The 24,677-nt window shown below is 46.4% G+C and overlaps 2 protein-coding genes and 1 long non-coding RNA gene across 14 annotated transcripts in view; 1 reads left to right on the top strand and 2 right to left on the bottom strand.

The window, feature by feature from the left end:
• Positions 1–2,217: 2,217 nt before the first annotated feature.
• Positions 2,218–16,121, bottom strand: mrpl12 (mitochondrial ribosomal protein L12). Of its 2 annotated transcripts, none has more exons than XM_071392700.1 (5): positions 15,904–16,121; positions 12,723–12,915; positions 6,974–7,048; positions 5,051–5,188; positions 2,218–4,372 (listed from the first exon to the last, which is right to left on the bottom strand). In XM_071392700.1, the coding sequence occupies exons 1-5, from the start codon at positions 15,960–15,962 to the stop codon at positions 4,256–4,258; spliced, it is 582 nt and encodes a 193-aa protein (XP_071248801.1). In that variant the 5' UTR covers positions 15,963–16,121; the 3' UTR covers positions 2,218–4,255. The 2 variants fall into 2 exon arrangements, with proteins under 2 accessions (XP_071248801.1, XP_071248794.1); XM_071392693.1 differs by lacking the exon at positions 2,218–4,372 and adding an exon at positions 4,522–4,695.
• Positions 16,093–17,094, top strand: LOC139570650 (uncharacterized). The gene is made up of 3 exons (XR_011674136.1): positions 16,093–16,412; positions 16,708–16,786; positions 16,949–17,094. It is a non-coding gene; the product is annotated as an uncharacterized lncRNA (long non-coding RNA).
• An 886-nt stretch (positions 17,095–17,980) lies between these two features.
• The window catches only part of hgs (hepatocyte growth factor-regulated tyrosine kinase substrate), a 30,815-nt gene continuing 24,118 nt past the window's right edge, over positions 17,981–24,677 (bottom strand). For 7 of the 11 annotated variants that reach the window (XM_071392774.1, XM_071392765.1, XM_071392755.1 and 4 more), the window contains 4 exons: positions 24,382–24,550; positions 21,926–22,050; positions 20,861–21,055; positions 17,981–20,400 (listed from right to left, as the gene is read on the bottom strand). In XM_071392774.1, coding sequence (XP_071248875.1) covers positions 20,305–20,400; positions 20,861–21,055; positions 21,926–22,050; positions 24,382–24,550 — 585 coding nt within the window. In that variant the 3' untranslated portion in view covers positions 17,981–20,304. The remainder of the gene's footprint in view (positions 20,401–20,860; positions 21,056–21,925; positions 22,051–24,381; positions 24,551–24,677) is intronic. The other 4 variants (XM_071392782.1, XM_071392809.1, XM_071392799.1 and 1 more) reach the window with 1 other exon arrangement.

The raw sequence follows: 24,677 nt of genomic DNA on the forward strand, positions 1-24,677 counted from the left end.
AAACTACCCAGTGCTCTGTATACCATGGGTTCTCCAACGCTGGTCCTGAAACTACCCAGTGCTCTGTATACCATGGGTTCTCTAACCCTGTTCCTGAAACTACCCAGTGCTCTGTATACCATGGGTTCTCTAACCCTGTTCCTGAAACTACCCAGTGCTCTGTATACCATGGGTTCTCTAACCCTGTTCCTGAAACTACCCAGTGCTATGTATACCATGGGTTCTCTAACGCTGTTCCTGAAACTACCCAGTGCTATGTATACCATGGGTTCTCTAACGCTGTTCCTGAAACTACCCAGTGCTCTGTATACCATGGGTTCTCTAACCCTGGTCCTGAAACTACCCAGTGCTCTGTATACCATGGGTTCTCTAACCCTGTTCCTGAAACTACCCTGTGCTATGTATACCATGGGTTTTCCAACTCTGTTCCTGAAATTACCCAGTGCTTCATTTGGAAAACCAAGTGGAATCTGTTCAGGAACATCGATAAGTAAAATGTTTTCACAAAACATAATTAAACTGTTGACAACCCCTCTCTCTGCGAGCTCAAAAAAAGAAATGGAGAGGAGAAGGAAACACACGGCGGTGAGATATTCTATAGTTAAAAGGTGATGTGTCAGCCTATTAATAATGAAAATATTTAACAAATACACTATAACTAGGCTATTATAAAATCAAATAGAAATTCACAATAATTGTAGGCTAACTCTGTAAGCCAACCTCCACAATGAATCAACAGCATGGTCTATACGTTCTCTAACAGACTAATGGATAGGATGTTTGTAGCATAGCATAAGGTAACCAGTCCATCCAACAGCATGGTCTATACGTTCTCTCCCAGACTAATGGACAGGATGTTTGGAGCATAAGGTAACCAGTCCATCCAACAGCATGGCCTATACGTTCTCTACCAGACTAATGGATAGGATGTTTGTAGCATAAGGTAACCAGTCCATCCAACAGCATGGCCTATACGTTCCATCCCAGAATAATGGATAGGATGTTTGGAGCATAATGTAACCAGTCCATCCAACAGCATGGTCTATATGTTCCATCCCAGAATAATGGCCAGGACGTATGGAGCATAAGGTAACCAGTCCATCCAGTATGCATCATAATACAATCACTCAAAAGGCCATTACTAGAATTTGTAAAGGCCCAACCAATTATGTAGCAAAGACATCTTACATAAATGTTTTGTAATGTTTTTCTGCCTTTAGTAGTTATGCAGTGCAGTAGGCCATTGTATTGTATAAATCATTACTTTAATTCAGTTTTTTAGTGTGGGGGTTATATAGGCATATCTATTGGCTCTAACATGCTTCTGGGTGTTTTTAATGAATCCTCACCTTAGAAAGCGATGTCCATTTTGCTGTATTAAGGCTTTGAAACAACATGGACAAGGACCATGTTTTGGGTACTACCAAGGCATGTCCAGAGTGCATAAGAGGAGATTACCGCGACTCACATAGAATTTGACTGTGGTCTTCTTGATGACTCATGACTGCTGGTGTGGCAGTAATATGGTCAACGCAACAGCTCTAGGTTTAGAGAAAAATTAGCAGTTTTAAAAGCAAATTTCCTGCAATTCTACACATTTTGCCATAGGGTGGAGAGAAATGTTTGCCGTTATTAATATATTTGAGTCGGAGTAACTAACAAAATCAATGAGGCTCCCAGTCGGTAATTTGAACATGATTGCTAGCTGGTCTCTAGACTAACTTCCAAATATAAAACAATTTAAGTTGACATAGTAGAATACACAAGGTGCAATTTAGCAATGTGGTTTTGCATCAGCAGTTTCTCTCTTATGTCGGTTACTGACAGTCACTCAACTAGCTATTATAACTCTCAGCAGTAAATTGAGACCCCATAGGATGGGGGGGTGGGGTGGGGTGGGGTGATCAGTGGGCCTACAAAACCAGGCGGGGCTGCCAGTTGCCCTGGTCTGGGAGAATCAGCACAGCTCTCTTCTGCCTCCTAGTGGCTCTTTTACATATTAAACTCCATTAGAATTTGAAACAAAGTGAATTCAAAATATGGATGTCTAACACCAAATGAAGCTTTACAAAAATATAAATATGTAATCACATCATTATGAATACGTTTCACATAGGTACTATTTAATAATCCTACATAGTCTTTACAGCACAATCTAATCTGTCAAATGTGATCCAATGTAAGATTATATTCAACCAACCAAAGAAATGTAACTTGTATTTTTTATTTTAATCACTTCATCATTGATCCTATATCAGCCATACAGTATAAAGACCAGGGGTTGGAACCAAAATTATTTTTCCAAATCGTTTAGTTCTGAACAGAAAAAAAAAAGTTATGTTCCACTGTTTCGACCAGCAAAATAAAGTTCAGAACCGGTTCAAACCAAAGTACCGGTTTATAACGTTCCTTTCTGTTCCTTTTTAACCTTTAAAATTTTTTTTTTTTTTTTTTACATTTAGCTGATTAAATGACTTCACCAATCAGTGCGGATAGAGCAGGCAAGCTTGCGTGATGGACAAACAAGTGTAGCCTACGGCGCAAGATGCGACTGACATTTTGCGGGTGGGGAAGAGAACAAGAGGGTTGAGGAGGAGGCTTGAAGCGCTGGGCATCGTTATGACATGCCTTATCTGATTTATGTCCACAGAATTATACCTAGGAGGAGTGGCTTCTACGGAGGAACTTTTAATGGCCTTTGACCTTGCTAGCCAACAAGCTAGCTTGTGCAGAGCGGCACCAGACTTAAAAAACACGTCTTACCTTTTTGTAGTTAATAAACCCAATGTGAAACGTGATAACTAGGCCTATAGTATCCTTAACTAGCATCAAAAAAGTTAATATAGTCTTCTAGCTAATTAAAAAATCTCTCCCCCTATCTTCTGAATCGCGATTGTAAGTCACTACAGTAGCCTAGCTTCAGGGGGGTAGGTAGCCTAAACATGCACACACACTGGTAAAGATTTTCAGCTTGCAGGCAGATACTGGAATATGTTTCTGAGTGACAGAGTGAGGGCTTTGCCTAGGCACTTTGTTGCGTTTCTTTGTGAGAGTAGAAACGCCTGGAATGTAAAAGAACGTTATTAACCGGTTCCCATGCTTTTAAAATAATGGTTCTATGGATCACTTTCGTTCCAGGTTCTGTTTCTGCTACTTGAAAAATGACGTTATTTTCCGGCTTTTCAGTTCTGTTCCCTGAACCGGTTCCAACCCGTAATGAGGAATCAGCTCTGTTCTCCTGGTTCTAGATAACACGGTAACCATGTCTCCCTACACAGGAGTCTGTTATCAGTCATGGGGAGGGTTTCTAAAAAAGATTTGTTGTGAACGTGGTACCTCAGTCCTCTTGATGACCCAGACTCACACCACTCATAGAACAACCAGCAAAGTGTTCATTTGACAAATTTAGTTCATTAACGCAGATAAAATACCAGCGGAGGCTGGTGGGAGGAGCTATAGGAGGACAGGCTTATTGTAATGGCTGACATGGAATTAATGGAATGGTATCAAATGGAAACCACCTGTTTGACTCCATTCCATAATTCCATTCCAGCCATTACAATGAGCCTGACCTCCTATAGCTCCTCCCACCAGCCTCTGGAGAATACAGACAGTCAAACGTAGATATTTCAATGGTCACTGTGGAGGTTTGTCAAGAGAAATAACATGCCACGTTAGCTACGAGGCTTTCAGGGCAACTCACCCCCAGACGAACAGACAGGAGGCCCAGGGCCAGCTTGACTGCAGACCAATGGGCAAAAGTACACATTATCCACCCTTCTCCTGTACTGTGCCCTCATATTCCCAGTCATGGACTTTTAAACATGGAGCTGATGTAAACATTGGCTTGAGGGAGTTTGAGTTTCCACCATTGTTGAATCAATGCGAGAAAGAACGCAATTGAAGTGCACACTTCGGGAGAAGGATGGAGAATCGGGACAGAGCCAGCCAGAACAAACAAGACAAATGGGCGAGTAAATTGACGAGTGGCCGGGCAGCTTGCGGGTGTGTTCAGGCTCTGAGCCTGAGGAGTTCAGTCTGAGTTAGTTTCTCCCGCCCCGCCTCACACCGTCCAGTTGGTAGCTGGTACAGCGACGTTGTCAAAAGGCAATATTTCAGTTTCCTTTCCCAGGGTATTGGTTCCTTTGTTCTTTAACTGCTGTATAAAACAGACAGTCAGAAGACGGGAGTAACCGCAGCCAGACGGTGGATGGGGGTCAGTCGGGTGGAGGCAGGGATGGAGAGGAGGGACGGTTTACTCCAACACCACAGTGCCTCCTGCTGTCTCCAGGGCCGTCTTCAGCTTCTCCGCCTCCTCTTTGGACACATTGGCTCTGATCTCCTGGGGGAGGGACTCAACCAACTTCTTAGCCTGGTAGAGGACAGAGGAGAGGTCAGTGATCTACAGCAACAATAACACAAAGCAACCAACTTCTTAGCCTGGTAGAGGACAGAGGAGGTCAGTGATCTACAGTAACAATAACACAAAGGAACCAACTTCTTAGCCTGGTAGAGGACAGAGGATCTATAGTAACATTAACACAAAGCAACCAACTTCTTAGCCTGGTAGAGGACAGAGGAGATCAGTGATCTACAGCAACAATAACACAAAGCAACCAACTTCTTAGCCTGGTAGAGGACAGAGGAGATCAGTGATCTACAGCAACAATAACACAAAGCAACCAACTTCTTAGCCTGGTAGAGGACAGAGGATCTATAGTAACATTAACACAAAGCAACCTCCTAGACGGACGTGATTGTATGTCTTTCAGAGTAAGAAACAGAAGGAGGATTATACAGAGAGAACAGAGAAGTCAACCAACCTCTTAACCTACTATATACATAAAGAGAGCAGTACCAGAGTGAAAGGCCTCCAACCCAAAGCTATCCTATGTCTCAGACTGATTTGACTCTGTGTCCTTTAAGCTTGGACACTGGAGCGTGTGTGGTCAGAGACGGAATGGACAAATGATTACAGAGACAGGAAAGAACTAAAGAATCATTGTCTGGCTGTGACATCACACAGAGGAAAACAGGAAGACCATCTGACCTGCACCAGGTTCAAGCCTTGGATGCAGTTCTTCACTTCTTTTATGAGTTTCACTTTCTCTGCTGCCTTCAGTTCTGTCAGTTTCACTGTGAAGTGTGTCTTCTCTTTCTTCACTGGTACCATGTCCTCTTCCACTGCCTATAGGAGCAGAATGAATACAATGCGAGGTTAGAACATGTTCTATCTATGCCCTGAGGACACTACATGACATGCTTGTGTGTACAGTCAAGCAGAACGATTGTATTGCAGTAGAGAAGCTTACATTGGGCATCGAAACTAAACGAGGTTAAAGCATTTATAGATAGAAGGCCAATGAGCTCTGCAGGGGTACCTCCTAGATCAAGTCATGTAGGGTGGGGTAAGGGGGAACCACGGGGCATCGTGTAAGGGGGAACCACGGGGCATCGTGTAAGGGGGAACCACGGGGCATCGTGTAAGGGGGAACCACGGGCCATCACGTAAGGGGTAACCACGGGGCATCATGTAAGGGGGAACCACGGGGCATCACGTAAGGGGTAACTACGGGGCATCACGTAAGGGGGAACCCCGGGGCGTCACGTAAGGGGTAACCCCGGGGCGTCACGTAAGGGGTAACCACGGGGCGTCACGTAAGGGGTAACCCCGGGGCGTCACGTAAGGGGTAACCACGGGGCGTCACGTAAGGGGTAACCACGGGGCGTCACGTAAGGGGTAACCCCGGGGCGTCACGTAAGGGGTAACCCCGGGGCGTCACGTAAGGGGTAACCCCGGGGCGTCACGTAAGGGGTAACCCCGGGGCGTCACGTAAGGGGTAACCACGGGGCGTCACGTAAGGGGTAACTACGGGGCATCACGTAAGGGGGAACCACGGGGCGTCACGTAAGGGGTAACAACGGGGCGTCACGTAAGGGGTAACTACGGGGCGTCACGTAAGGGGTAACTACGGGGCGTCACGTAAGGGGTAACCACGGGGCATCACGTAAGGGGTAACTACGGGGCATCACGTAAGGGGGAACCACGGGGCATCACATAAGGGGGAACCACGGGGCATCACGTAAGGGGGAACCACGGGGCATCACGTAAGGGGTAACCACGGGGCATCACGTAAGGGGTAACAACGGGGCATCACGTAAGGGGTAACCACGGGGCATCACGTAAGGGGTAACCACGGGGCATCACGTAAGGGGTAACCACGGGGCATCACGTAAGGGGTAACCACGGGGCATCACGTAAGGGGGAACCACGGGGCATCACGTAAGGGGTAACAACGGGGCATCACGTAAGGGGTAACCACGGGGCATCACGTAAGGGGTAACCACGGGGCATCACGTAAGGGGGAACCACGGGGCATCACGTAAGGGGTAACCACGGGGCATCACGTAAGGGGTAACCACGGGGCATCACGTAAGGGGGAACCACGGGGCATCACGTAAGGGGTAACTACGGGGCATCACGTAAGGGGGAACCCCGGGGCATCACGTAAGGGGTAACTACGGGGCATCACGTAAGGGGTAACTACGGGGCATCACGTAAGGGGTAACTACGGGGCATCACGTAAGGGGTAACTACGGGGCATCACGTAAGGGGTAACTACGGGGCATCACGTAAGGGGTAACCACGGGGCATCACGTAAGGGGTAACTACGGGGCATCATGTAAGGGGTAACTACGGGGCATCATGTAAGGGGTAACTACGGGGCATCACGTAAGGGGTAACTACGGGGCATCACGTAAGGGGTAACCACGGGGCATCACGTAAGGGGTAACTACGGGGCATCATGTAAGGGGTAACTACGGGGCATCACGTAAGGGGTAACTACGGGGCATCACGTAAGGGGTAACCACGGGGCATCACGTAAGGGCAGGCTAACCAATACAGGTAAAGAAGCTTGATAAACGTATTGAATAAAAACACAGAAACACACTGAAACAATCCCTGTCTTACCAGAGCTGCAGGTGCTGCTGCTGCAGTCATGGCTCCCATTGGCATCATCCCAACATCCTGGATATTCAGGGTTTTCTGGGACAAAAATTAAACATACTTTATTGAGAAGTCATTGAGCAAGTCAAATAAAATGTTACTCATCACATGCTTCTTAAACAACAGGTGTCAACCATCAGTGACATGCTTACTTATAGTCCTTCCCAACAATACAGAGAGAAAGAAAACAGAGAAATAATAGAAAAGTAAAACACGTAATAATAAATACACAATGAGTAATGATAACATGGCTTTATACACGGGCTACCAGTACAGAGTCAATGAGTAATGATAACATGGCTTTATACACGGGCTACCAGTACAGAGTCAATGAGTAATGATAACATGGCTTTATACACGGGCTACCAGTACAGAGTCAATGAGTAATGATAACATGGCTTTATACACGGGCTACCAGTACATATTACTAGGAACAAAGCGGCAGATAATAAACAGTAGCAGCAGCGTTGGGGAGGCAGGTAGTCTAGTGGTTAGAGGGGAGGCAGGTAGTCTAGTGGTTAGAGGGGAGGCAGGTAGTCTAGTGGTTAGAGGGGAGGCAGGTAGTCTAGTGGTTAGAGGGGTGGCAGGTAGTCTAGTGGTTAGAGGGGAGGCAGGTAGTCTAGTGGTTAGAGGGGAGGCAGGTAACCTAGTGGTTAGAGGGGAGGCAGGTAACCTAGTGGTTAGAGGGGAGGCAGGTAGTCTAGTGGTTAGAGGGGAGGCAGGTAGTCTAGTGGTTAGAGGGAGGGCAGGTAGTCTAGTGGTTAGAGGGGAGGCAGGTAGTCTAGTGGTTAGAGGGGAGGCAGGTAGTCTAGTGGTTAGAGGGGAGGCAGGTAGTCTAGTGGTTAGAGAGAGGGCAGGTAGCCTAGTGGTTAGAGGGGAGGCAGGTAGCCTAGTGGTTAGAGGGGAGGCAGGTAGTCTAGTGGTTAGAGGGGAGGCAGGTAGTCTAGTGGTTAGAGGGGCGGCAGGTAGCCTAGTGGTTAGAGGGGAGGCAGGTAGCCTAGTGGTTAGAGGGGAGGCAGGTAGCCTAGTGGTTAGAGGGGAGGCAGGTAGCCTAGTGGTTAGAGGGGAGGCAGGTAGCCTAGTGGTTAGAGGGGAGGCAGGTAGCCTAGTGGTTAGAGGGGAGGCAGGTAGCCTAGTGGTTAGAGGGGAGGCAGGTAGTCTAGTGGTTAGAGGGGAGGCAGGTAGTCTAGTGGTTAGAGGGGAGGCAGGTAGTCTAGTGGTTAGAGGGGCGGCAGGTAGTCTAGTGGTTAGAGGGGAGGCAGGTAGCCTAGTGGTTAGAGGGGAGGCAGGTAGTCTAGTGGTTAGAGGGGAGGCAGGTAGTCTAGTGGTTAGAGGGGAGGCAGGTAGCCTAGTGGTTAGAGGGGAGGCAGGTAGCCTAGTGGTTAGAGGGGAGGCAGGTAGCCTAGTGGTTAGAGGGGAGGCAGGTAGCCTAGTGGTTAGAGGGGAGGCAGGTAGTCTAGTGGTTAGAGGGGAGGCAGGTAGTCTAGTGGTTAGAGGGGAGGCAGGTAGTCTAGTGGTTAGAGGGGAGGCAGGTAGCCTAGTGGTTAGAGGGGAGGCAGGTAGTCTAGTGGTTAGAGGGGCGGCAGGTAGCCTAGTGGTTAGAGGAGCGGCAGGTAGCCTAGTGGTTAGAGGGGAGGCAGGTAGCCTAGTGGTTAGAGGGGAGGCAGGTAGTCTAGTGGTTAGAGGGGAGGCAGGTAGCCTAGTGGTCAGAGGGGCGGCAGGTAGCCTAGTGGTTAGAGGGGAGGCAGGTAGTCTAGTGGTTAGAGGGGAGGCAGGTAGTCTAGTGGTCAGAGGGGAGGCAGGTAGTCTAGTGGTCAGAGGGGCGGCAGGTAGTCTAGTGGTCAGAGGGGAGGCAGGTAGTCTAGTGGTTAGAGGGGTGGCAGGTAGCCTAGTGGTTAGAGGGGAGGCAGGTAGTCTAGTGGTTAGAGGGGAGGCAGGTAGTCTAGTGGTTAGAGGGGTGGCAGGTAGCCTAGTGGTTAGAGGGGAGGCAGGTAGTCTAGTGGTTAGAGGGGAGGCAGGTAGTCTAGTGGTTAGAGGGGAGGCAGGTAGTCTAGTGGTTAGAGGGGAGGCAGGTAATCTAGTGGTTAGAGGGGAGGCAGGTAGTCTAGTGGTTAGAGGGGCGGCAGGTAGCCTAGTGGTTAGAGGGGAGGCAGGTAGTCTAGTGGTTAGAGGGGAGGCAGGTAGTCTAGTGGTTAGAGGGGAGGCAGGTAGTCTAGTGGTTAGAGGGGAGGCAGGTAACCTAGTGGTTAGAGGGGAGGCAGGTAGTCTAGTGGTTAGAGGGGCGGCAGGTAGCCTAGTGGTTAGAGGGGAGGCAGGTAGCCTAGTGGTTAGAGGGGAGGCAGGTAGCCTAGTGGTTAGAGGGGAGGCAGGTAGCCTAGTGGTTAGAGGGGAGGCAGGTAGCCTAGTGGTTAGAGGGGAGGCAGGTAGCCTAGTGGTTAGAGGGGAGGCAGGTAGCCTAGTGGTTAGAGGGGAGGCAGGTAGCCTAGTGGTTAGAGGGGAGGCAGGTAGCCTAGTGGTTAGAGGGGAGGCAGGTAGTCTAGTGGTTAGAGGGGAGGCAGGTAGTCTAGTGGTTAGAGGGGAGGCAGGTAGTCTAGTGGTTAGAGGGGAGGCAGGTAGCCTAGTGGTTAGAGGGGAGGCAGGTAGTCTAGTGGTTAGAGGGGAGGCAGGTAGTCTAGTGGTTAGAGGGGAGGCAGGTAGCCTAGTGGTTAGAGGGGAGGCAGGTAGCCTAGTGGTTAGAGGGGAGGCAGGTAGCCTAGTGGTTAGAGTGGAGGCAGGTAGCCTAGTGGTTAGAGGGGAGGCAGGTAGCCTAGTGGTTAGAGGGGCGACAGGTAGCCTAGTGGTTAGAGGGGAGGCAGGTAGTCTAGTGGTTAGAGGGGAGGCAGGTAGCCTAGTGGTTAGAGGGGAGGCAGGTAGCCTAGTGGTTAGAGGGGAGGCAGGTAGCCTAGTGGTTAGAGGGGAGGCAGGTAGCCTAGTGGTTAGAGGGGAGGCAGGTAGTCTAGTGGTTAGAGGGGCGGCAGGTAGTCTAGTGGTTAGAGGGGCGGCAGGTAGCCTAGTGGTTAGAGGGGCGGCAGGTAGCCTAGTGGTTAGAGGGGCGGCAGGTAGCCTAGTGGTTAGAGGGGCGGCAGGTAGCCTAGTGGTTAGAGGGAGGGCAGGTAGCCTAGTGGTTAGAGGGGTGGCAGGTAGTCTAGTGGTTAGAGGGAGGGCAGGTAGCCTAGTGGTTAGAGGGGCGGCAGGTAGCCTAGTGGTTAGAGGGGAGGCAGGTAGCCTAGTGGTTAGAGGGGAGGCAGGTAGTCTAGTGGTTAGAGGGGAGGCAGGTAGTCTAGTGGTTAGAGTGTTGGACCTGTAACCGAAAGGTTGCTAGATCGAATCCCCGAGCTGACAAGGTAAAAATCTGTTGTTCTGCCCCTGAACAAGGCAGTTAACCCACTGTTCCTAGGCCGTCATTGTAAATAAGAATTTGTTCTTAACGGACCTGCCTAGTTAAATAAAGGTTAAATATAATAATACATGAACTGTATGATTTGTTTCCACAGGCAGGAGCTCTGTGGAATATATATATATATTTTTTTTAAATGTGATTAAAAGAGTTGGTGCAAAAAGGGTCAATGCAGATAGGGTATCTATCTGGGTATCTATTGAACTGACTAACTGTTTAGCAGTCTGATGGCTTGGGGGTAGAAGCTGTTCAGGGTCCTGTTGGTTCCAGACTTGGTGCATCGGTACCACTTCCCGTGCGATAGCAGAGAGAACAGTCTATGACTAGGGTTGCTGCAGTTATTGACCATTTTTAGAGGCTCCCTCTGCCCCCGCCTGGTATAGAGGTCCTGGATGGCAGGGAGCTCAGCTCCAGTGATGTACTGGGCCGCACGCACTACCCTCTGTAGCGCCTTGTGGTCGGATGCCAAGCATTTGCCGTATCAGGCGGTGATGCAGCCAGTCAAGATGCTCTCAATGGTGAGGCTGTAGAACCTTTTGAGGGCCCATGCCAAATCTTTTCAGACTCCTGAGGGGGAAGAGGCGTGGTCATGTCCTCTTCACAACTGTGTTGGTGTGTGTTGGACCATGATCTTTAGTGATGCAGACACCGAGGAACTTAAAGCTCTCAGTCCTGTAGCTTAGCAACCGCTTCATGGGACCACTTCTGTATTGAGCGCATCACTGGGTACTTCCTGTTTGAGTTTTTGCTTGTAAGCAGGAATCAGGAGGATAGAGTTATGGTCAGATTTGCCAAATGGAGGGTGAGGGAGAGCCTGTTGGTGGAGTAAAGGTGGTCTGGAGTTTTGTCTCCTCGAATTTCTGATGTAATAGTTGGACAAATTAAGTTGTAGCCTATTGCACAGGTAGCAGGTAGCCTAGCAGTTAACAGTGCTGGGCCAGTAACCGAAAGGTCGCTGGTTCGAATCCCCGAGCCGACTACAGGACGTGTCCTTGAACAAGGCACTTAACCCTAATGGCTCCTGTAAGTCGCTCTGGATAACAACGTCTGGTAAATTAAAAAACATATGTAATGTCAGATTTGCTTAATTATACTCAAGTACAGACCAACGTGCTATATTCCAGGCTATGTATTATGTGTTATATATAGGCCAATGTGCTATGGCTATGTGCTATATATAGAACAATGTGCATGGCTATGTGTTATATATAAGCCAATGTGCATGGCTATGTGTTATATATAGGCCAATGTGCATGGCTATGTGTTATATATAGGCCAATGTGCATGGCTATGTGTTATATATAGGCCAATGTGCATGGCTATGTGTTATATATAGGCCAATGTGCATGGCTATGTGTTATATATAGGCCAATGTGCATGGCTATGTGTTATATATAGGCCAATGTGCATGGCTATGTGTTATATATAGGCCAATGTGCATGGCTATGTGTTATATATAGGCCAATGTGCATGGCTATGTGTTATATATAGGCCAATGTGCATGGCTATGTGTTATATATAGGCCAATGTGCATGGCTATGTGTTATATATAGGCCAATGTGCATGGCTATGTGTTATATATAGGCCAATGTGCATGGCTATGTGTTATATATAGGCCAATGTGCATGGCTATGTGTTATATATAGGCCAATGTGCATGGCTATGTGTTATATATAGGCCAATGTGCTATGGCTATGTGTTATATATAGGCCAATGTGCTATGGCTATGTGTTATATATAGGCCAATGTGCATGGCTATGTGTTATATATAGGCCAATGTGCATGGCTATGTGTTATATATAGGCCAATGTGCATGGCTATGTGTTATATATGTACTATGTGTTATATATAGCCCATGTGCATGGCTATGTACAACGTGTTATATAAAGGCCAATGTACTATGTGTTATATATAGGCCAATGTGCTATATTCCAGGCTATGTACTATCCGTTATATATGTACTATGTGTTATATAAAGGCCAAGATGCTATATTCCAGGCTATGTACTATCTGTTATATATAGGACAATATGCTATATTCCAGGCTAAGTACTGTGTTATGGCTAAGTACTATGTGTTATATAAAGGCCAAGATGCTATATTCCAGGCTATGTGTTATATATAGGCCAATGTGCATGGCTATGTGTTATATATAGGCCAATGTGCTATAATTTATGGCACTTACTGTGTGGCACTGGATACGAGCGTCTGCTAAATGACTCAAATGTACATGTCTCCTTATGTTAATCTACACAGTCTACATGTTCCAGTTCCATACCTTGAGGAGCTCATTGAGGTCTGACACCTCTAACAAGGTGAGGCTGGTGATGTCGTGTACCAGCTGGGTGATTTTGGGGGGGTACGCTTTGGGGGCTCCGTCCAGAGGGGGGGTGGCGATGACATCAGAAAGGCTGGCTGGGCTGGTCCCGAGTGTTCGGAGGGCACATAGCGTTGGTGTCTGGAGCTCCTGCCTGTGGAAACAAATCATACAGTTTATTTTATTGAACTATTATTTTATTTAACCTTTAGTTAACAGGCCGGTCAGTTAAGAACAAATTCTTATTTATTTGAACCAGGCATCTTGCACTGAGATGCAGTGTCTTAGACCACTGTGCCACTTGGGAGCAGAGACTTATGTATCATTACTGAGACTTATGTATCATTACTGAGACTTATGTATCATTACTGAGACTTATGTATCATTACTGAGACTTATGTATCATTACTGAGACTTATGTATCATTACTGAGACTTATGTATCATTCAATTAGAGGACGACCGATTAATCGGAATGGCCGATTAATTAGGGCCGATTTCAAGTTTTCATAACAATCAGTAATCCACATTTTTGGTCGCCGATTACATTGCACTCCACGAGGAGACTGCGTGGCAGGCTGACCACCTGTTACGCGAGTGCATCAAGGAGCCAAGGTAAGTTCCTAGCATTAAACGTATCTTCTAAAAAAACTATCAATCTTCACATAATCACTAGTTAAACTAGTAATATCATCAACCATGTGGAGTTATCTAGCTTGTCCTGCGTTGCATATAATCGATGCGATGTCTGTTAATTTATCATTGAATCACAGCCTACTTCAACTTTGCCAAACGGTGATTTAACAAGCGCATTCGCGAAAAAAGCACTGTCGTTGCACCAATGTACCTAACCATAAACATCAATGCCTTTCTTAAAATCAATACACAAGTATATATTTTTAAACCTGCATATTTAGTTAATATTGCCTGCTAACATGATTTTTTTTTAACTCAGGAAATTGTCACTTCTCTTGCATTCTGTGCAAGCAGAGTCAGGGTATATGCAGCAGTTTGGGCCGCCTGGCTCCTTGCGAACTGTGTGAAGACCATGTCTTCCTAACAAAGACTGTAATTAATTTGCCAGAATTTTAGATAATTATGACATGACATTGAAGGTTGCGCAATGTAACAGCAATATTTAGACTTATGGATGCCACCCGTTAGATAAAATACGGAACGGTTCCGTATTTCACTGAAAGAATAAACGTTTTGTTTTCTAAATTAGTTTCCGGATTTTACCAAATTAATGCCCTAAGGCTCTTATTTCTGTGCGTTTATTATATTATAAATAAGTCTATGATTTGATATTTGATAGAGCAGTCTGACTGAGCAGTGGTAGGCAGCAGCAGGCTCGTAAGCGTTCATTCAAACAGCACTTTCCTGCATTTGCCAGCAGCTCTTCGCTGTGCTTCAAGCATTGCGCTGTTTATGACTTCAAGCCTATCAACTCCCGAGATTAGGCTGGCAATACTATAGTGCCTATAAGAACATCCAATAGTCAAAGGTATATGAAATACAAATGGTATAGAGAGAAATAGTCCTATAATTCCTATAATAACTACAACCTAAAACCTCTTACCTGGGAATATTGAAGCCTCATCTTAAAAGGACCCACCAGCTTTCATATGTTCTCATGTTCTGAGCAAGGAACTTAAACGTTAGCTTTTTTACATGGCACATTTGCACTTTTACTTTCTTCTCCAACACTGTGTTTTTGCATTATTTAAACCAAATTGAACATGTTTCATTATTTATTTGAGACTAAATATATTTTATTTATGTATTAAGTTAAAATAAAAAAGTGTTCATTCAATGTTGTTGTAATTGTCATTATTACAAATATATATATAAAAATTAGCCGATGAATCGGTATCGGCCTCCTTTGCTCCTCCAATAATCGGTATCGCCGTTGAAAAATCATAATGGTCGACCTCTACATTCACTCCAGTGTTTCCTCTATAGAGCGTGCAACCCGTCCACCTAAGATAGCTTGGTTTCTATTGGTTTAAATTGACAGTTATGGTGCAAATTAATTTACAACTATGCACTAATGAATTAGATTTAGGCTCCTGGATGTAGCTTTAGAGGCCTTTTGAGTCCCATCTTGAAAAACCTCTAGGCCTATGGGGAATGACTGATTCAATGTTGTCATAGATCTCTCAAAGATTCTTCAAATCCACCACCAGCTTGTAATCTAGCAGTAGCTATTTAGTTACTATTCCTCATCCTGATTTCCCGCCTGGTTCAGTTGGGAAAGGGAATACCTAGTCAGTTGCACAACTGAATGCATTCAACCAAAATGTGTCTTCCGCATTTAACCCAACCCCTCTGAATCAGTTGTACAACTGCCACAGGAAGGTTGACAAGCTCATTATACAATGGTTAAAATCTATACAAATCACTAATCAGAACCAGGAGGGAAGCTCTAGCAAGGTACAGGATATGACAACCATTTGTCAAAGTTCAACCAAAATGTGTCTTCCGCATTTAACCCAACCCCTCTGAATCAGTTGTACAACTGCCACAGGAAGGTTGACAAGCTCATTATACAATGGTGAAAATCAATACAAATCACTAATCAGAACCAGGAGGGAAGCTCTAGCAAGGTACAGGATATGACAACCATTTGTCAAAGTTAAACACAAATGCCATACAAGAAACACATGACCTTGACTGGCACATCTCATAAGGAAGGAACAGGGTGCATTAGGTTCATGGAACTGTCTAACGTTATTAAATGCTAACTGAGCCTACTCGCTCTAGATTACAAATTAGTTAGCTGGTTTTGCAACACAATCCCCGTGACAGATTAATCCATTTGGCTGCAAGATCGTTCCTCACTAGTTAGCTAACGAGTAATTGGTGGCATTGCGGCTGGCTAGCTATCCGGCTAATCATAAAATCCGTTCTTCACAAAGCAAATGAATGAGCCCAGGGTTATTATGTTAACAGTTCTATGTGACTATGTGATTCAGACTATTTGGGGCACATAAATGGTTAATGCATGGCAAATTAGCTAGTAATTCTCTGCCCTTGACGCTTTAAGCGTTAGCAAACCATCTAGCTCCTGTGTCCCACTGTTCTAGAATTTACACAAGCAACGTTACAGCTGCAATCCCCGGTTAAATATGACACCCGCTTACCGATGTGTCTTTGCGGCGATTCGCAGTGCGGTCCGAATGCAATGTCTTGTGCAGTACATTTTTATTATTTGTGCCCCCGGATCTCCTATAGATATTTACAATTCACAGTCACAGTGTAACCTGTCAATCCTGGTCCTTCTCCCTCAATAGCACATGGCGTCCTCCACTCTCTGTTACTGACCTACCCACAATGCATTGCGCCACAAACGAGTTGTAGTTCGACTAAATAACTTTATTAACAAAGTAGCTTTTGTCAATCTCTGTGTGTGCGTGCGTGCGTCTCTCAATTCAATTCAATTGACTTTAAAGTTCATTATTACTTACATTGTCAAAGTATACATATAGAAAAATATAAATATATATAAATATGGGAGATAAAGAGGACATTTATACTGTACATTTGTTTTAAGTGTTTTTCAACGTCAGACACCCCTCTCTCTCGCTCCCCAGCCATACGCCATCATCACCCCCAGCTGTATGGAGGACTTGGACCAGGAACTACGACAGATGTGAGTTATGACATCATAGAGAGAGCTGGCCAATGTGGAGCTACTACCATATAGCTTCTAGACATTAGTTCACTCAGGGTGAGGGTTCTATCCATGAATCCAGACTACCACACTGTTTTACCATGTCACTTCTGTTCCCCTACAGGAACCCAGACTACCACACTGTTTTACCATGTCACTTCTGTTCCCCTACAGGAACCCAGACTACCACACTGTTTTACCATGTCACTTCTGTTCCCCTACAGGAACCCAGACTACCACACTGTTTTACCATGTCACTTCTGTTCCCCTACAGGAACCCAGGGTGGGGTCTAGCAGACATCGACGTTCTGAGACAGCTGGCGTTTGGGAACGGGATGCGTATGGAGAGGATGGTGAGCCTCTTTAACCAGTCTGCTTGTGTGTATGTATAAACTAATGGATCTTTAAGGGTGGACTATACTGTACACACAGAATGTAACATAGAAGGTACGTCTGCTGCTAGCTCAGTCCTTCTAAAAGGATGTTGAGGATCAAGTCTTCATTTGTTTTCCCAGATAGAGATGGAACAGTATAATAAATGCCTGGTCTTCAGGAAACGTTGACATGAAAACAGGGCTTCTTCTGCATCTGAACAAACATCCTAATGACCCATATTTTAAACATCTATTTATGTAAATAAAGTACGTTATGCAAAATAAAATGTGTGTGCCCTTTCATTTTCAGCTCCTAAATGACACTGGATCTAGTCTGGTCCCAGATCTGTTTGTGCTGTATAGTCAACTCCATGACAATGCATCTAGACTGGTCCCAGATCTGTTTGTGCTGTATAGTCAACTCCATGACAATGCATCTAGACTGGTCCCATATCTGTTTGTGCTGTATAGTCAACTCCATGACAATGCATCTAGACTGGTCCCAGATCTGTTTGTGCTGTATAGTCAACTCCATGACAATGCATCTAGCCTGGTCCCAGATCTGTTTGTGCTGTATAGTCAACTCCATGACAATGCATCTAGCCTGGTCCCAGATCTGTTTGTGTTGTATAGTCAACTCCATGACAATGCATCTAGTCTGGTCCCAGATCTGTTTGTGCTGTATAGTCAACTCCATGACAATGCATCTAGCCTGGTCCCAGATCTGTCTGTGCTGTATAGTCAACTCCATGACAATGCATCTAGCCTGGTCCCAGATCTGTCTGTGCTGTATAGTCAACTCCATGACAATGCATCTAGCCTGGTCCCAGATCTGTTTGTGCTGTATAGTCAACTCCATGACAATGCATCTAGACTGGTCCCAGATCTGTTGGTGCTGTATAGTCAACTCCATGACAATGCATCTAGACTGGTCCCAGATCTGTTTGTGCTGTATAGTCAACTCCATGACAATGCATCTAGCCTGGTCCCAGATCTGTTTGTGCTGTATAGCCAACTCCATGACAATGCATCTAGCCTGGTCCCAGATCTGTTTGTGCACTTGCCAACTGCATTGCATGGCAATGAGTGACAAGGAGTTGGCATGACAACAGACTGGCACTCAGCCTACTTCAGATCCCAAAGACAATATGACAGAAACACACAAAGCAGGTGGACAAGAGAACAAGATATTTATTAAATATAATCTTAAAATGACTTTAAAGAGGTCAGACAGAAGATCATTAATGATGAAGTAAAGAAGTTCAAAGATGGCATCAAAGGGGTTACAGAAGAAGTCACTGATTGGGTGTATGTTACATACATGCACAACACATGTACATACCCTGAAGAACTGACTACCACCACCTCTCCACTCGCGACCCACGGGGTTCTGAAAGACACTCCGAAAGGGTGGATCTCAAAAGTTTTTTCCTGATTCCCTCCCCTAGGTCCTCTCTCCTCCTCCTCCTCCTCAAAAACAGACGGAAGCGGGCAAAGTATTGGAAGAAGAACCAAGGAAAGGAAACGAGGAAATAGTTTTGTGATTAAACCGAAATTTACTGAAACTAGCACCAGAAACAAAATGGATGCCCATCTAATGTAGTCCCCCTCTACAGATCAGATAACTCCATCTCAGCCCTGTCTACATCTCAGCACCCACAGACACACACTTATAGGGCTCTGGTCAAAAGTAGTGCACTATATAGGGAAAAGGGTGCTATTTTTTAGGACACACGGTCAGAGGGTCTCTACTCTCTCATAGGCTGTGTTTACACAGGCAGCCCCATTCTGGGGGTTTTGCCACTAACTGATCTTTTGACCAATCAGATCAGGTCTTGTACCACTAATTGGTCAAAAGATCAGAATGGGGCTGCCTGTGTAAACAGCCATATAGACCTGACTGCAACCCTCTGGATAACTGCTAGTTAATATTTGTAATCTTAAGTTATATTCACACTAGTTCCTCCTGGAGTGTGACGCAAGGCATTGTGGTTAATGGAGTTGTTCGGAGAGACCCATTATGCCAACAGTTGTGACATAGGACACATTGAGAGAGTGATGGTGGTAATCTGTCTCTGGAGCTGTGAGTATTGGGAATTGTAGTTCCACACTGGATGTAAGTGTTTTATTGTAGTCCCATACTGCTTCCCCTCAGCCAGTCTGATTGGTGAGAAGATAACTATCAGACATGTACAAACTAATAAAAAGGTTCTTTCTCCCATGTTCTCCATCAACTCAAAAAGATATAGTGAAAAACACTACCAAGCCTTACCAACATAAGACGGCCCATCTATACTTTAAAATGAGCTCTGTGTCAGTGGATGTGTGTGTGGAAAATTACACTTGAATGTAAACTCAGGAGGTTAGGAGAGGTGGGTTAGTGCATCCATCCAGTCATCCCTCTATTCCTCCCTCCCTCCATTCATCCATTCCTCCCTCCCTCCATTCATCCATTCCTCCCTCCATTCATCCCTCCCTCCCTCTATTCATCCATTCCTCCCTCCATCCTTCCCTTCATCCATTTATCCCTCCCTCCCTCCATTCCTCCCTCCCTCCATCCATCCATTCCTCCCTCCCTCCCTCCCTCCCTCCATTCATCCATTCCTCCCTCCATTCATCCATTCCTCCCTCCATTCATCCATTCCTCCCTCCATGCCTCCCTTCTCTGACACTCACTAGAACCCTGGAACCTGTTCGAGGTGCTTTCTGTGCTCTGTCCTACATCTTTCCTCCCCCATCTCCATTAACTCCCACAGCCTCGGTCAACCAAGCAGGCAGTATGAAACATGGCCACTCACCACAATATGACTCCAGAACAGTTACTGCTGTAACATCTGCCATGTCCATGAAAATAAGGACTTTAACATGCAAACTAGCTTATACAAATATGAGGAAGGATGATTATGGTCTTGTCTTAGATTCCATTGATTCCTATCATATTTGATTTGTTCCTTTATTATACCACTGACTAGATGAGCTTCAGATATTACTTTCAGAAGAGAAAGACTACATACATTATCAGAGAGAGAGAGAGAGACAGAGAGAGAGGAGAGAACACTGTAGCCAAACGCATTAAAAGGGAAAGTGTTTGTTATAAGTTCAGGTAGTCCCTCCCCGTCTAGGTTCCGGGGTATGCATGGTGCATAGTAACCCTACCTAACCCCCTCCTCACTCCTCTCATCCTCCATGTCAGGTGGGGGAGAGAGGATGTCTAGGAGGAGGGGTAACATGTCCGTTAGTTCACAACATTGCCTTAACAAAACAGAAACATTGTAAGAAACATGTGTGTTTGTTGGGGAATCCAGGCCACGAGCCCAGCAGAGAGAGAGAACACAGAGGAGGAGAGAGGTGAGGACAGAGGTGAGGACAGAAGAGGAGAGAGAGGTGAGGACAGAAGAGGAGAGAGAGGTGAGGACAGAAGAGGAGAGAGAGGGTGTAGTGTTGAACCCTGCCAGCAGCAGGTGGTAACGTTAAGCTGAGCTAGCCAGGTGGATGGATCAGTCGAAGGAGATGAGCTGTGCCTCGCTGCCTGGATGGACCTGCGGAGGCTGCTGCTGCTGAACCTGCTGCTGGGGGCCACCAGGGGGAGCCATCTACACAGAGACAGATGAGAGATTACCATCAATCCCTCACTGCAACTCCCACTACATAACACATAGAACAAACCTCTGACATACAGAATCAGAAGTCCCCCTATAGACAGGCAACACTATGCTGGTAGAGGGAGAGAGAGAGAGGAGTCAGAGGAGAGAGAGAGGAGGGAGAGGAGAGAGAGGAAGAAGAGAGGAGAGAGGAAGAAGAGAGGAGGGAGAGTGAGAGGAAGGAGAGGAGTGAGAGAGAGAGGAAGATAGGAGTGAGAGAGAGAGGAAGATAGGAGTGAGAGAGAGAGAGGAAGAAAGGAGAGAGAGAGAAAGAAAGGAGAGAGATAGGAAGAAAGGAGAGAGAGAGGAAGAAAGGAGAGAGAGAGGAAGAAAGGAGAGAGAGAGGAAGAAAGGAGAGAGAGAGGAAGAGAGAGACAGGAAGAGAGGGGGAAGAGAAACCAAGGACTCCTACCTGTTGGTACATGGGCTGTTGTCCTGGGCCCTGCATGTAGGGTTGTTGTGGGGGCATGTTGGGGTCCTGCCCAGGTAGGGCTGCCATCATATTCTGCATGGCGTAAGGTGGAGGGTAGGCCACATAGGACATACCGTTAGTGGGGGGAGGCTGGGACATGGGGGGCAGAGACTGGGCCTGGGACACCACGTTCTGCTGAGACCGATGACACAAGAAAATATTAACATTACAGACGTCGCTAACAGAGGATTTAAAGCCTACATGTAGAATGTATTATGATGTGGTTATAATCTATTAGAACACTAGTCGTGAGCCGTTTGACTCCCTCTATAATCATCATCCCATTATGATGCTAAATAACAGTCAAACAGCTCTGAGGAGGAGCCACGCTGAGCTTTAGAAAGTGAGGACCAGGAAACAAAATGAAAGAGTGACATGAAACCTGAAACACATTTTAAAAGGACTCCGGTAAACGGTACCGGAGCACCAAGTCTAGTACCAAGAGGCTTCTAAACAGCTTCTACCCCCAAGTCATAAGACTCCTGACCAGCTAATCAAAGGGCTACCCAGACCCCTATTTTACGCTGCTGCTACTCTCTGTTTATAATCTATGTATAGTCACTTTAACTCTACCTACATGTACATATTACCTCAGCTAACCGTGCCCCTGCTCATTGACTCTGTACCGGTACCCCTGTATACAGCCTCACTACTATTATTTGACTGCTGTTTTACTTTTATTTTCTATTGTTTTACTTAACAATTAATAATTTTCTTAAAACTGCATTGATGGTTAAGGGCTTGTAAAATAAGAATTTTACTGTAAGGTCTACACCTGTTGTATTCGGGCGCATGTGACAAATAACATTTGATTTGATCTGACGGTGTAATGCTGAGCCTCTCATTGGGCCGTGACATCAGGCATTATTACATCATGTAGTTCACATTAAGGAGGAAACCTAGTTACCTAGACGACAAACTCCGTATGAGGGAGTCCACTACCACTTTTCCATTTCAACACCAATAGTATTGTAACAGGCATGACACTCCCCCCTCTGTTCTCACCTGGTATCCCTGTGTGGGTGTGGGCTGGTAGTTAGAGTAGGCGGGGCTAGTGGTGGGCGGGGCCTGGCCAGGGAGTGCAGGCTGCCCATTGGTTCCTGCAGGCTGGTACATGTACATGTTGGGGTCTGGAGCAGGGAGGCAAACACAGGAGCGTCACGTTACAGAAGGTCAATGTACACAATATATACAAAAGTATGTGGACATCCCTTCAAATTAGTGGATTCAACTATTTCAGCCACACTCGCTGCTGACAGGTGTATAAAATCAAGCACACAGCCATGTAATCTCCAGAGACAAACATTGGCAGTAGAATGGCCCGTTCTGAAGAGCTCAGTGACTTTCAAAGTGACACCGTCATAGGATGCCACCTTTCTAACAAGTCAGTTGGTCACATTTCTACCCTGCTAGAGCTGCACCAGTCAACTGTAAGTGTTGTTATTGTGATATGGAAACGTCTAGGAGCTCAAGCTCACAGAACGGGACCGCTGAGTGCTGAAGCACGTAAAAATCGTCTGTCCTCGATTGCAACACTCACTACTGAGTTCCAAACTGCCTCTGGAAGCAACGTCAGCACAAGAACTTCATGAAATGGGTTTCCATGGCCGAGCAGCCGCACACAAGCCCAAGATCACCATGCTCAATGTGTTTGGAGGACGCCAGGAGAATGTTAACTGTTCTAATGGATAGTGCCACCTGTAAAGGTTCATGAAGGAGGAATAATGGTGGCAACAGTTTGGGGAAGGCCCTTTCCTGTTAAGGCATGACAATGCCCCCCTGAGCACAAAGCCAGGTCCATACAGAAATGGTTTGTCGAGATTGGTGTGGAAGAACTTGACTGGCCTGCACTAACCTCAACCCCAACGAACTGAGAGCCCGGCCTAATCGCACAATGTCAGTGCCCAACCTAGCCTGGAACCAAGTCCCCACAGCCATGTTCCTACATCTAGTGGAACGCTTTCCCAGAAGAGTGGAGGCTGTTATAGCATCAAAGGGGAGGAGCACCCCTGATTCCACCCCTGATTCCACCCCTGATTCCACCCCTGATTCTGAGACACTCCAGCATTTATCCTGTTCCCAGATCTGTTTGTGCCATCTTGCCACTCCTTGTAACGCATTGCCACATCAAACAAACTACCATGCTATTCAACAAGACATGCTGGTCCCTAGACTAATTACCATGCTATTCAACAAGACATGCTGGCCCCTAGACTAACTACCATGCTATTCAACAAGACATGCTGGCCCCCAGGCTAACTACCATGCTATTCAACAAGACATGCTGGTCCCCAGGCTAACTACCATGCTATTCAACAAGACATGCAGACCCCCAGGCTAACTACCATGCTATTCAACAAGACATGCTGGTCCCCAGGCTAACTACCATGCTATTCAACAAGACATGCTGGCCCCCAGGCTAACTACCATGCTATTCAACAAGACATGCTGGTCCCCAGGCTAACTACCATGCTATTCAACAAGACATGCAGACCCCCAGACTAACTACCATGCTATTCAACAAGACATGCTGGCCCCCAGGCTAACTACCATGCTATTCAACAAGACATGCTGGTCCCCAGGCTAACTACCATGCTATTCAACAAGACATGCTGGCCCCTAGACTAACTACCATGCTATTCAACAAGACATGCTGGTCCCCAGGCTAACTACCATGCTATTCAACAAGACATGCAGACCCCCAGGCTAACTACCATGCTATTCAACAAGACATGCTGGTCCCCAGGCTAACTACCATGCTATTCAACAAGACATGCTGGTCCCCAGGCTAACTACCATGCTATTCAACAAGACATGCTGGCCCCTAGACTAACTACCATGCTATTCAACAAGACATGCTGGCCCCCAGGCTAACTACCATGCTATTCAACAAGACATGCTGGGCCCCAGGCTAACTACCATGCTATTCAACAAGACATGCTGGCCCCTAGACTAACTACCATGCTATTCAACAAGACATGCTGGGCCCCAGGCTAACTACCATGCTATTCAACAAGACATGCTGGCCCCTAGACTAACTACCATGCTATTCAACAAGACATGCTGGCCCCCAGGCTAACTACCATGCTATTCAACAAGACATGCTGGCCCCTAGACTAACTACCATGCTATTCAACAAGACATGCTGGCCCCAGACTAACTACCATGCTATTCAACAAGACATGCTGGTCCCCAGGCTAACTACCATGCTATTCAACAAGACATGCTGGGCCCCAGGCTAACTACCATGCTATTCAACAAGACATGCTGGCCCCTAGACTAACTACCATGCTATTCAACAAGACATGCTGGCCCCCAGGCTAACTACCATGCTATTCAACAAGACATGCTGGCCCCTAGACTAACTACCATGCTATTCAACAAGACATGCTGGCCCCCAGACTAACTACCATGCTATTCAACAAGACACAAACATTTGACTCATTGGGGTCTGTACTAACCTGGAGGCATGGCCTGGTACTGTCCTGGTCCAGGCTGGTTCATGTAGACGTTGTGCATGGGCGACCCCTCCACTGACCCTGAGGGGCTAAAGGTGCCTGGGTAACTGGGGGGTCCCCCCGGCTGCCCGTACACCACCCCTCCTGCCACGTTGGGGGGCAAAGACTGCATCTAGGGTGAAACGGAGAGGAATTTACACAAGAGCTGGACAAAAAGAACAGCCACTAAGGTAAACGCCAGATAAAACACCTGCAGCAACCATTTACACAGAACCTCTATAGACTAACAGTGTGCAGAA

The sequence above is a fragment of the Salvelinus alpinus genome, chromosome 1 (assembly GCF_045679555.1).
Source record: "Salvelinus alpinus chromosome 1, SLU_Salpinus.1, whole genome shotgun sequence".
Taxonomy (NCBI): domain Eukaryota; kingdom Metazoa; phylum Chordata; class Actinopteri; order Salmoniformes; family Salmonidae; genus Salvelinus; species Salvelinus alpinus.

Excerpts from the sequence above, each read along its gene's own strand:
- mrpl12 (XM_071392693.1), bottom strand. The coding sequence starts at position 15,962 with ATGTACTGCACAAGACATTGCATTCGGACCGCACTGCGAATCGCCGCA. Across the intron at positions 7,049-12,722 it reads ACCTCAATGAGCTCCTCAAG|AAAACCCTGAATATCCAGGA; the intron begins GTATGGAACTGG and ends TTTTTGTCCCAG. Across the intron at positions 5,189-6,973 it reads CAGCAGCACCTGCAGCTCTG|GCAGTGGAAGAGGACATGGT; the intron begins GTAAGACAGGGA and ends CTGCTCCTATAG.